Source organism: Heteronotia binoei, chromosome 7 (assembly GCF_032191835.1).
Source record: "Heteronotia binoei isolate CCM8104 ecotype False Entrance Well chromosome 7, APGP_CSIRO_Hbin_v1, whole genome shotgun sequence".
Classification (NCBI taxonomy): Eukaryota; Metazoa; Chordata; class Lepidosauria; order Squamata; family Gekkonidae; genus Heteronotia; species Heteronotia binoei.
The window spans coordinates 113,436,282-113,449,174 of record NC_083229.1 but is presented as its reverse complement, the minus strand read 5'-3'; the positions used below and the strand labels follow the sequence as shown (position 1 = coordinate 113,449,174).

The 12,893-nt window shown below is 49.6% G+C and overlaps 1 protein-coding gene across 8 annotated transcripts in view; it reads right to left on the bottom strand.

The window, feature by feature from the left end:
• Positions 1 to 5,818: 5,818 nt before the first annotated feature.
• Positions 5,819 to 12,893, bottom strand: part of PHACTR1 (phosphatase and actin regulator 1) — a 635,410-nt gene continuing 628,335 nt past the window's right edge. For 6 of the 8 annotated variants that reach the window (XM_060244218.1, XM_060244220.1, XM_060244221.1 and 3 more), the window contains one exon: positions 6,293 to 6,461. In XM_060244218.1, coding sequence (XP_060100201.1) covers positions 6,446 to 6,461 — 16 coding nt within the window. In that variant the 3' untranslated portion in view covers positions 6,293 to 6,445. Of the gene's footprint in view, positions 6,462 to 12,893 lie in introns of all 8 variants that reach the window. The other 2 variants (XM_060244224.1, XM_060244223.1) reach the window with 1 other exon arrangement.

Sequence of the window (12,893 nt, the reverse complement as noted above, 5' to 3'; positions counted from 1 at the left end):
CCTTTCAAGGACAACCTCTACGAGAGCTGTGGCTTACCCAAGGCCGTTCCAGCAGCTGCAAGTGGAGGAGTGGGGAATCCCAGTTCTCCCAGATAAGAGTCCACACACTTAACCACTACACCAAACTGGCTCTCATATCTTCTTTAGGGAGAGTGAGTGAGAGAAAATGGGCTTCCTCGTCTTCCATCTGCAGTTCCAATTAATGCACACGTTCTGTTTCATAGTGTTGCCTGATGACTCAAAGCCAGAGTGCCAGACTGCTAAAACAATGTCTCTCCTCTCTGGCACACTGTCACTTCTTGAGGGTACAGCTGTGCTGAAATTTTCACATGGGAGAAAAAATAGCAGTTTTAGACGAGTGTTTTAAATGCAGAGAGAAGCTTTCCTTGGCCTCCAGAAGTCAATCAAACTACTATTTAAATGTCAGTGGAAAGTTCATCTCTGTTCGGCCAGTTGTACAGAGAAAGAAAGGTTTCTTCCTGTGCCGTTCTAAAGCAGGGGTGGCCAAACTTGCTCAACATAACAGCCACATAGAACAAATGTCAGATGTTTGAGAGCCGCAAGACATGAATGTTAGATGTTTGAGAGCCACAAGCAGCAGACAGGCAGGAAAACAGATGGGGAGAGGTAGAAAGAAAGCAACTTTAACTGCATTCTCCAAGCCACCAGCTGGCTGGGACAAATGTCTTCCCCAAGCTGGCTGACAGAGTGGTGAGGGCTTTGGGAGCCACACAGTATGTGTGAAAGAGCCACATGTGGCTCCCAAGCCACAGTTTGGCCACCCCTGTTCTAAAGCATGCTCTATAGTAGTAGTAAAAGATATTGGATTTATATCCCACCCTTCACTCAGAGCAGCTTACAATCTCCCTTTCTCACAGGGTGTCTGTTGTGGGGGAGGAAGGTAAAGGAGATTGTAAACCGCTCTGAGACCCTGAAGTTCAGATTGAAGGGCGGGATATAAATCCAATATCTTCATCTTCTTGTGCAATAGGTGGAGTTGAGAGTTCTGAAAGAACTCTGACTGGCCCAGGGTCACGTCTCATGTGGAGAAGGTGGAAATCAAACCCACTTCTCCAGATTAGAGTCCACTGCTTCTTTTTTAAATTTAAAAACAAAAAGTGTAAACAATGGGGGGAAAAAGTCTGTTGCTCTTAACCACTGCATTGCACTGTATTAGAGAGCTAGAGAGCACATGTCGTGGAAAGCACTGTCGAGTTGCAGCCGACTTAAGGCAAGAAATGAGCAGAGGTGGTTCACACCCTGGATTTCCTTGGTGGTCTCCCATCCAAGTACTAATTGGGGCCAACCCTGCTTGGCATCTTTTTTTCAGCAGGAACGCACAGGAATGCAGTTCTGGCTGGCTTGGCGTCAGGGGGTGTGGCCTAATAAGCAAATGAGCTACTGCTGGCCTTTTCCTACAAAAAGCCACGTGAAACAAGGGTGATGCCAGGGGGTGTGGCCTAATATGCAAATGAGCTCCCGCTGAGCTTTTCCTACAATAAAAGCCCTGGTGTCTGAGATGTGATAGAATTGGGCTAGCCTGGGCCATCCAGGTTGGGGCCCTCCCCCATTTAGCTTCAACAAACGTGCAAAACAGAAAGATTCCCATTGCTGCTTGATCCAACACAGCCACCATTACGTGATCTGTCCTCCCGGCAATGCGCCCTGGGACTGATAGGAGCCCATTCGACAGGATGCTGAAAAGAACCCCTGGGACTTTTAGCCAGAGGGCATTTTTGCAGTCTAAAGTGGGATGCCGCTTGCCTGCACCTCCTTTTGCACTGCAGCATTAAGTAACAATAGCACAGAGTGGTAAAGCTGCAGTACTGCAGTCCGAGCTCTCTGCTCATGACCTGAGTTCGATCCTGGCGGAAGCTGGGTTCAGATAGCCTGCTCAAGGTTGACTCAGCCTTCCATCCTTCAGAGATCGGTCAAATGAGTCCCCAGCTTGCTGGGGGGAAAGTGTAGATGACTGGGGAAGGCAATGGCAAACCACCCCATAAAAAGTCTGCTGGGAAAATGTCGTGATGCGACGTCTCCCCAGAGTCGGAAACAACGAATAAACGAACACAAGATGGACAGGAGTCAGAAAGAAAACAAGACAGGAGCCGCTTTTTTTTTTCCTTTTAAAATGTTTTTAAAGAAACTGCATACATCAGAGACCATTTAAATACCATGCAGTTTCAATATGTACAAAACCCTAAGCCGCAGGGATCCAGTTTTTTTTAGTTTTTTTCTAGGTATTTACATTTTGTTCTGGATTTTTTTTTTTCCTTCATACAGCCATAATCTGTTAAATTACAATACTGGAAGAGCACAGGCTTGACTGTCACCACATCCACTCCTATACAAAGACAAAACTATGTACATACACTTGACTTGGAGAGGAACCGGACGGATGCACGGGGGTCTGGAATAAACAACGAGGGGTGTGTGTGTGTGTGTGGGGAGGGGGGTGAATGGGCCATCTGGCCTCTCCTTGTTTTCCTGTTTATACAGTTATTAAGGTGAAGATGGCCGAGCAGGTTGGAGGAGGGGAGGGGGGGGAATTCAACCCTGTTTGCCATTTGCAAGGGCCACATGGGTGCCCTTTTTATCATTGCCCTTTAATGAATAGCAGGAAGGGGGGGAAATGTTTTGTTCACAGAATAAAGGAAATTGCAGGTTGGTGTGCGATAACCCCCATCTGCATTTGAATAGAGGCCTATTTGAGCAAACACAAAAGTTCCCGGCTGCTTGTGCTGGAAAGCGGGAAGGGGGGGGGGGCTATTCTATGGGAAATAAATGAATTTCTCCTGCTTGGTGAAATGAATGGGGACTGGGCAAAAAAAAGAAAGTCTTCTGCTTTTGCTAATCTCAGTACATTTCATGGGGGAAGGCAGTTGCATAGGAATTAATAGAGAAGTCCTCCAAAACCGTCAGACCAAGAAGGATTTCACTGACTATTCTCTAGAAAGATTATGCAGCCTTGCAGAGTCACTAGGCTTGACAGGTTTGTGTTGGAAAATACCTGGAGACTTTGGGGGTGGATTCAGGAGAGGGTGGGGTTTCGGGAGGGGAGGGGCCTCGCCATGGCACAATGACAAAGAGTCCACCCTCCAAAGCAGCCGTTTTCTCCAGGGGAGCTGATCTCTGCCAGCTGGAGATCAGCTGCAAAATCGGGAGCTCTCCAGGCCCCACCTGGAGGCTGGCAACCCTAGATGCCATTTGTTTTTGTGTAAGAGACAAACTGGCATTTAGAAATACATTACAGGGACTCCTCCCATGTACTAGTTCATTCTGGAAGTAGGAAAAGTGTTTTGCTCAGATTGGCTTGTGTTTGTGCGGAAGAGAGACTCGTTGACCAGCCTTTTGGATAAATGCAACCCACCAATGAGCCAGCTGGGTGCAGTAAAGAAGAGCCAACCATTATGTTTTCTTCACTTGGGGGCGAGCACCAAAGGCAAGGTAATATGCAGAATCACTTCCAAACTTCCATCTTAAAGTGGGGAAAATGATGTCTGTATCTAAATGTGAACACAAACGCACGGGGATATTGCTCCACTGAGCCCTGGGTTTGGATCGTATACAAAATAATATGGTGAATGTGCATGATGGCATGCACTTAAAAAACCTAATGTGGGGAATGAAACTGAAAGCAAATCAATTCCGCGTCTCAATTAGAAAGTAGTATTGTCAGAAATATGGAGGAAGAGTGAATATTTGTGTAAATTAATTACATCACTAGCCCAACCAGCAGAATAGCTAATAATACCTTCCCTAAAGTCCTTCCTATGAAAAAGTTTTCTTGCAGTTTTACTGGTGTGCTGAGACTGACATCTTTTCTGCATTCTCATTTTTCTCACTTGTGTGTTCCTGGCGCTTCTATGTGTCTGGTCCATACGTGTTTTGCTCCCTCTAGTGGTTAATTCAATATTCCGTCACTTTATGTCTGGCATAGGAGCCCCGTGGCGCAGAGTGGTAAAGCTGCAGTACTGCAGTCCAAGCTCTGCTCACAACCTGAGTTCGATCCCGGTGGAAGCTGGGTTCGGGTAGCCGGCTCATGGTTGCCTCAGCCTTCCATCCTTCCAAGGTCAGTAAAAAGAGTATCTAGCTTGCTTGGGGGAAAGTGTAGATGACTGAGGAAGGCAATGGCAAACCACCCCGTAAAGAGTCTGCTGTGAAAACGTTGTGATGCAACGTCACCCCATGATCAGAAACGACTGGCGCTTGAACAGGGGACTACCTTTACCTTTATGTCTGGCATAAAAACTTGCAGTTTAAATTAGCTGGTGGCTGCGGCGGGGAGGGCTGACAACCCTAGCGTGAAATTGTTCCCTTCTTCCTCTTCAATCAGCAGAGCTCAGCTCATGTGAGAGGTCAGAGGCAGCGATTTCACCCCCTTTTCTCTGCTCACCACAACTGCCTGACCCACATGGGTAAAGAGAATCTGGGAATAAACTTTCCAGGGGTTTGAAATGGCTGCCGAAGAAAGGAAGATCGTCTACTACTGACAGATTGCAGGACCTAACCCACTAAGAGTAACCCTGCGCCTGTCAACTCTTTTGATGAACTGATCAATAGCAGTAGGGTAATCCATTTATTTTTCATAGGCTTTTTCCTGGTATAGTTCTTCTAGAAGAACAGAACATGCTGTTAGCTTCCCAGCATCCCGTACATCTCTATTCTTCATATTTCTTCCCTCATGTTCAGGGATGAAATTCTAGCAGGAGCTCCTTTGCATATTAGGCCACACACCCCTGATGCAGCCAATCCTTCAAGAGCTTACAAGGCTCTTTTTTTGTAAGCTCTTGGGAGTATTGGCTACATCATGGGGTGTGACCTAATACACAAAGGAGTTCCTGCTAGAATTCCGCCCCTGTGGATTAACACAAATATCACTAGCCAGGCTCATTTTAGCCTCTTTCTTCTGGGCGAGGGTTTTATATAACCTAAAGAGATCCTGGTTTCAAGAGTTTAACTGTCCTTGAGTGGAACTGGGGACATAAGGTGAGAAGGGAATGCAGAAAGGCAAGTGTTTTGCTGTAAAAGAGAAACCATGCTTTCTTTACAAACTTTCCAAAGTAAAGGAATTCTCTTTAGTATTCATTTTTATGACGCCCTTACAATTGGGATTAAATCTGAGAACTGATAGTACCCTCTTGGTAACAATTTGTTGGGAATTGGGCTCAGTTACTGAAGGGGGGGGGGAAAAAGCTTTTTTGGTCCAAACGAGGCATCAAACGAGTTTAACTGGGATCAAGTTATCTGACTGCTGGTGGTGCTAATATGTTGGGTCGATAATGCATTTCGAGATGCAGGGGACCCGCCCCCCACACTAGTTAAAAAAAGAGCCGCTACTTTAAAACAACCTTCCCCATTGCTGGCTTTTTGCGAAATGCTTTGGTTCTCTGTACCACGCATGTTGCTGAGCCATTCAAAGCAGCACATTTTGTTATTTACACCATTAACAGACAGTGTCCTATGTAACAGAACCCCTTGCTCTTTAAGAAATCCTATGCATGCAGAATAAAACGGGCCCTGTGCAGACCTTCTTCTCTGCATCGCAGCACACACAGTCACCTGCATCTGCACCAAGTCAACTCACCATATCGATCCGGTTACTCAACACAGCTGCTTTGCCGTCTAACCTCTACACGGATGCACGTAAGAACATGGAGTGCTAAATAGGACAGAAGGCAGCCCCCGACTGATTCTGTCTGTAAAGCTAAGCTTGTTACCTAACATCCCTGTATCTGTAACTGTTTCAAGAATCGTTAGTTTGTTTCCCAACGCCCCCCCCCCCCCAAGCAAAGAAGTCAACTGAACTGAAGAGATGTACAGTGAGGAATTCTCCTTGTGTTTCCCTTACAAAACAAAAGGGTGACAGCCAACCAGCCACAGGTCCCTCCTCCAGGGATGATTCTCACAAAAGTGTCCAAGTAGGTAGGTCATCAGAGTGGGTCTTTGCCCTTCTCATCTTTCTAAGGTGCTCTCAAACAGAAAGAGGTGTTTGGTAGGAAGGTGTTGACCCAAAAGGTGGTAGGCCTGGTTGAAGCTTTTGTCCCGCATGTTCGTGCCTATGTTCATGTCCGGGGTCAACACCGAGTGCCTCAGGTTTCTTTGGAGTCAGAAGACAGTTGCTTGGAGGAATAAGGGGACTGAAGAACAAGAGTGCGCATGAATGGCTGGTCTTAGATAAAAATGGCAAACCCACACCAGTGGAGTTATAAATACAGATGTCAACTCTTGGTGTAATTCTTGCTATGGTTGGTTTCAGTTACTGAAGGTTGTGCCCACAGGAGGTCTTGGGATCATTTTTTTCTCTTTTTTTCCTTCTTGATTTTATTTAAAAAGGCAGTTCAGAAGATTTACAATATACGTAACAGAGAAGAGAACAATGCCAGCACTTATGGTTCTTTTCAGTTACGTTTTAACGCTGGCGTAGTACTTGCGTAGAAGTAAACTACGGTCTATGAAACCTAAAGAGAAACAAAGGGGGAAAAGAGAGACAATTTTAAATAATTTGCTCATTTTTTACATATAAGAATACAATCAGAGGTGTGGCAGAATGAGACCCACAAAAACTATGGCCCTCATAGGGCTTGCTTAGTATCCATCGAAACAATAGCTACAGACTCCACAAAATCCAATAAGGTTATACTTCTAGTACAAACAGGGCTTTTTTTGAGCAGGAAAGCACAGGAACGCAGTTCCGGCTGACTTGGCACCAGGGAGTGTGGCCTAATATGCAAATGAGTTTCTGCTGGGCCTTTTCTACAAAAGGCCATGTGAAACAATGGTGACATCAGGGGGTGTGGTCTAATATGCAAATAAGTTCCTGCTGGACTTCTAAACTTGTTTTTTTTTTACCAAAAAAAAAAACCAAGCCCTGGGTACAAATATTGAAGTCATAAGACTATGAATCTATCCTGCATTCCTGGGAAAAGGTTTGTCCTTCAAGTGCCAACTTGACTGGGCTTCTTGTGCTGCTCACAGAAATCTGAGAGCCAGATGGTAATAGCATGCCCAGAAATCTGAGAAGCCAACAGGGGAATAGGACTGCTCCATACAACGCAACTGAGATGTATCACTTCTGAGGGAAAAACTTGTGACTTTTCCTCACAACTGGAATCTACATTTTTCCTCACAGGAAGCTGTAAGACTTTCTCTTTTGTCCGTTATGATTTGTGGGTGAATGGAGTGTGTGGGCTGGTGTTCCCTTTCATAGAAGAAGAAGACTGCAGATTTATACCTCACCCTTCTCTCTGAAACAGAGACTCAGAGAGGCTTACAATCTTCTATATCTTCTCCCCCCACAACAGACACCCTGTGAGGTGGGTGGGGCTGAGAGGGCTCTCACAGCAGCTTCCCTTTCAAGGGCAACTCCTGCAATAGCTATGGCTAACCCAAAGCCATCCCAGCAGGTGCAAGTAGAGGAGATGGGAATCAACCCCAGTTCTCCCAGATAAGAGTCTGCACACTTAGCCACCACACCAAACTGCCTCTGGAATTCTGGAGAAGACAAGACCTGATTCAACAATTCATGAATGATTTTTTTTTTAAATATTCAATAAAAGCTAGTGACCAAACAGCAATGAAAGGGCAAGAAAACTGAGAAGGCATAACCTATTACGTCACAACAATTCCTATCAGGCAGGACATGGAAGAAGAAGGCTTTCCACGCCCTGTTCCTGGCAGGAGGGAAGCTTACACTGTGACCTCCAAAATTTACCCAGATGATCCAAATGTCAAGATTTCCAATTATAACAACCCATTGCAGTAATTTTTAGGTAAATCCACATGATTCGCATGAAAGTTGTACTTCAACATGGCAAAAAAATATTTTATATCTCAGTCAGGTGGAAGGGTTCACTTTCTGAGGAATCGTTTTATCAGCCACACCAGAAAAGCCACACAGGCACCTATTCCTGTGCACATACCTCATTACCATAGTAACACAAAGAGCCCATTCTCTTCTTCAGGATTGATTCATAACAGTGTTTGAAAGGACTGCTTTTTTCTGAACATGTGTTTTTGATACAAGTCTCCATGAAGGGACAATCAAAACAATTGTTTCTGAAGCTGATCAGCCAACCACCTTGATGTCTCAACCAGAGGTCGTATTGTAGAAAAACAGGTGGTGGAGCTCATTAGCATAACTCAGTAGCATTCACTGCCCCCCCCCCCCGAACCAAAAGCAACCCAATGCAAGAAAGGAGAGCCCCGGGAAAGCAAGGCTTACTTGGGCTGGCTAGACATCCAGCCAGCCCAACAGGCCTCGCTCACCTGGGGCTCTCCTTGGTTGCCACCTCACAGTGAAAAGGCCAGCAAGTCACCTGCTGGAGAAAGTGGAGAAAGGGTGAGCTGCTGAATTCAAGCCCTGGTCTCAACTGTACAAAAAATTGGGTTGAAAAGTGAAACATGACCAAAAGTGGTTCATAGTAGGCCACCAGCTATGAACAGGGTCAAGTGGAATCAGGTCCATAGCTATGGAGGGGGGGGGATCTCTGGGGCCTTCAAACCAACTTCTCTTTGAGGCACCCCAACTCTGCTGGCCCCATGCCTCTCTCTAGAGAGCCAGTTTGGTGTAGTGGTTAAGTATGCAGATTCTTACCTGGGAGAACCGGGTTTGATTCCCCACTCCTCCACTTGAACCTGCTGAAATGGCCTTGGGTCAGCTCTGGCAGAGGTTGTCCTTGAAAGGACAGCTGCTGTGAGAGCCCTCTCAGCCCCACTCACCACACAGGGTGTCTGTTGTGGGGGAGGAAGATAAAGGAGATTGTGAGCTGCTCTGAGATTCAGAGTGGAGGGCGGGATATAAATTCAATATCTTCTTCTTCCTTCTCCTCCACTTGCAGCTCCTGGAATGGCCTTGGGTCAGCCATAGCTCTCATGGAGCTGTCCTTCAAAGGGCCATTTCTGTGAGAGCCCTCTCAGCCCCACCCACCTCACAGGGTGTCTGTTGTGGGTAGGGTGGCCAGACCGTCCCGGGAGCCCGGGAATGTCCCGGTTCTGGCCCCCTATTCGCTCCCTCCCTCACTCGCCGCCTTCCCCGCCCGCGCGCGGGGCCCGGCGGCAGTGGTGGAGGCCTCTCCGTGGCCTCCGCTGGTCGCTGGAAGCCCTCCAGAGACTCTGGAGGGCCTCCAGCGACCAGCGGAGGCCGCGGAGAGGCCGCGGAGCACCCAGCGCTGGTCCCGGAAGGCCTTCCAGAGCCTCTGGAAGGCCTTCCGGGACCAGCGCCGACCAGCGAAGGCCTCCCCGCGGCCTCCGCTGGTCCCTGGAGGCCCTCCAGAGTCTCTGGAGGGCCTCCAGGGACCAGCGGAGGCCGCGGGGAAGCCGCGGAGCACCCGGCGCTGGTCCCGGAAGGCCTTCCAGAGCCTCTGGAAGGCCTTCCGGGACCAGCGCCGACCAGCGAAGGCTTCCCCGCGGCCTCCGCTGGTCCCTGGAGGCCCTCCAGAGTCTCTGGAGGGCCTCCAGGGACCAGCGGAGGCCGCGGGGAAGCCGCGGAGCACCCGGTGCTGGTCCCGGAAGGCCTTCCAGAGCCTCTGGAAGGCCTTCCGGGACCAGCGCCGACCAGCGAAGGCCTCCCCACGGCCTCCGCTGGTCCCTGGAGGCCCTCCAGAGTCTCTGGAGGGCCTCCAGGGACCAGCAGAGGCTGCGGGGAAGCCGCGGAGCACCCGTCGCTGGTCCCGGAAGGCCTTCCAGAGCCTCTGGAAGGCCTTCCGGGACCAGCGCCGACTAGCGAAGGCTTCCCCGCGGCCTCCGCTGGTCCCTGGAGGCCCTCCAGAGTCTCTGGAGGGCCTCCAGGGACCAGCGGAGGCCGCGGGGAAGCCGCAGAGCACCCGGCGCTGGTCCCGGAAGGCCTTCCAGAGCCTCTGGAAGGCCTTCCGGGACCAGCGCCGACCAGCCTGTCGGTCACTTCCGGGTTCCTGTCCTGCATCTCGACCTGTGTTATTAGTGACAGGCTGCTTCGGCGTGCCGCTGCGCCGGCCCCCTGGGCCCCACAACGATGGGACCGATGCCACAGGGACGGGCTCAAAACACTCTATAACCCCTCAAAAGAACAGCAGTCTAGCTCGCTTCCCCCGAGCCCTGCCGCCATAAGCCTCAAGGGGGCTCATTTTGCGGCATCTCCCGGCGGGAGGGTGGCACCTGCACGGGACACATATCAAATGAAAGAGGGGGCGCAGGGCTATCAGAAACAGCCGGCGGAGGGAGTCGGGAGACCACCCCACTGGGGGATCCACACCCCGAAGGTGATGAAGGTGGCGCAGATAGAGCCAACAGAGCAAACAGGACAAAATAAATAGGCTGCATTATGCAGCACAGTTGAGAAAGTGCCTTATCCCATATACTGATGAAGTATATACAGGATTTCAGAACAAAATTTTTTCCGGCGGTGATATTTGGGGGATTTTTGGGGATGTCACAGGAAGTGCTGTGAAGTCACTTCCTGTTTCCGGCAGTGGCATTTGGGGGAAATGATGTCATTTGGGGGAAATGATGTCACAGGAAGTGATGTCACTTCCCATTTCCGGCAGGTGACGCGGGGAAATGATGTCACAGGAAGTGATGTCACTTCCTGTTTCCTGTGGTGGCATGACGTCACCGGAAGTGACGTCACTGGAAGTGACGTCACTTCCTGTTTCCGGCGGCGCGCGCACCCCTATCTTCCCCCCCCCAACGTGTCCCTGGCTGGCCTTCAGACATTATGGTCACCCTAGTTGTGGGTGAATAAGATAAAGGAGATTGTAAGCCGCTCTAAGTCTCTGATTCAGAGGGGAGGGGGGTAGAAATCTACAGTCTTCTTTTTCTTCTTCTCTCCCCTCTCCTGCTCATCCAAGCAGGATGGGAGAGTGAGAGGTGGCAAGTCTTTGCCGCTCAGGGGCATAGCCAGGATTTTTTAGGTTGGGGGGACTTTCTAAAAATTCGATTCCCCCCTAAATTTTTAAAAAGCCCCCCAGGCCTAAAGAATTCTGGCTGCGCCACTGAGTGGAATCAGCCACAGTTAAGAGGGTCAGGCACATGAATCAGAATATTGTAACAGAGCTCAAGTTTGGGGTTAAACCTGTTGTTGAAAACACTACGGGGACCACCGTGATATTTACCATCCTTGTGTCTTTTACGATTACTAAATGACAGGTGAGTTTGTGAGAAAACCAAACCTTACAGTTTGATGTTTGTAGGAAATCCAAGAATGGTATGCCGGCTTGTGTCTTACGGAAGGGCATTTTCCAACGCCGCTCAAAGAGGCTGTGGTCCGTCCCCTCCTGAAAAAACCATCTTTGGATCCGGCCCAATTGGCACATTATCGGTTGGTCTCAAATTTGCCCTTTTTGGGCAAACTTATTGAGAGGGCAGTGGCGATGCAGTTACAGACTTTCCTGGAGGACGCTTCCGTCCTTGACCCATTTCAGTCCGGCTTTCGCCCGGGACATGGGACGGAGACGGTGTTGGTTGCCCTAGTGGATGACCTTCAACGGCATCTGGATCGGGGTGGCTCGGCGGTGCTGATGTTGTTAGACCTGTCGGCTGTGTTCGACACGGTCGACCATCGGCTACTGACGTGCTGCCTCGCCGACGCGGGGATTCAGGGGTTGGCCTTACACTGGCTTTCCTCTTTCCTGGAAGGTCAGGGACAAAGGGTCGCAATTGGGAGGGAGCTATCCCGGAGGTGCACACTCGATTGTGGTGTGCCCCAAGGGGCGGTTCTCTCCCCGATGTTATTTAACATCTACATGCAGCCTCTTGCCCAGATTGCCTGAAGGTACGGGCTGGGATGTCACCAGTACGCTGATGACACCCAGCTCTATCTACTGATGGATGGCCAGCCGGTCTGCGCCCCGGAAAATCTTGATTGGGCACTACAGACCGTGGCTGAGTGGCTCAGACTGAGTGGGCTGAGGCTAAATCCTGCGAAGACAGAGGTCCTTTGCTTGGGTTGCCGCGGGCCGGGAGGGGGAATCCCCCTACCAGTTTTTGACGGTGCACCGCTGACAGCGGCGGACAGGGTCAGGAGCTTGGGGGTGCTATTGGAGCCTTCCCTAAAGATGGAGGCTCAGATAGCAGCCGCTGCCAAGTCCGCGTTTTTTCATCTTAGGCGGGCAAGGCAGTTGGCCTCCTTCCTGGAGCGCGACGACCTAGCAACAGTGATCCATGCTACGGTCACCTCGAGGTTGGAGTACTGCAATGCCCTCTACATGGGGCTGCCCCGTCCCGAACTCGGAAATTGCAGCTGGTGCAGAATGCCACGGCCCGGCTGTTATTGAGTCTCCCAAAGTGGGGACACATTCGGCCGGGTCTTCGGACTCTGCACTGGCTTCCAGTGATATACTAAGTCCGGTACAAGGTGCTGGTTATTACCTTTAAAGCCCTATATGGCCTGGGACCTGCCTACCTGAAGGACCGTCTCTCCCCACTTGTTCCCCAGAGAGTACTGAGGTCGGGAACACAAAATCTCCTCACTATCCCTGGGCCAAAAGAAGCCCGCTTGAAATCCACCAGAGAAAGGGCTTTCTCCGTTATGGCCCCTACATGGTGGAATCAGCTGCCGGAGGAGGTGAGGGCCCTGCGGGACCTTGTTCAGTTCCGCAGGGCCTGTAAGACGACCCTCTTCCGGCTAGCCTACACCTAGCTAAGATGAGAACTCAATGTAGCTTGCAAGACTTCTGTTTTATATGTATTTGGAATGTTTACTGGTTTTTAAGGTTTTAACTGTTTTAAATGTTTAATGGTTTATATATTTAAATATTGTTTAATTTTTATGTTGATCAATTGCTGGAAGCCGCCCTGAGCCACTAGTGGGAAGGGCGGGATACAAAACATAGATAAATAAATAAATAAAATAAAAAAAACCCAGGGGTTGTTTTGTAGAAAAACAGGTGGTGGAGCTCATTAGCATATGCTGCCCC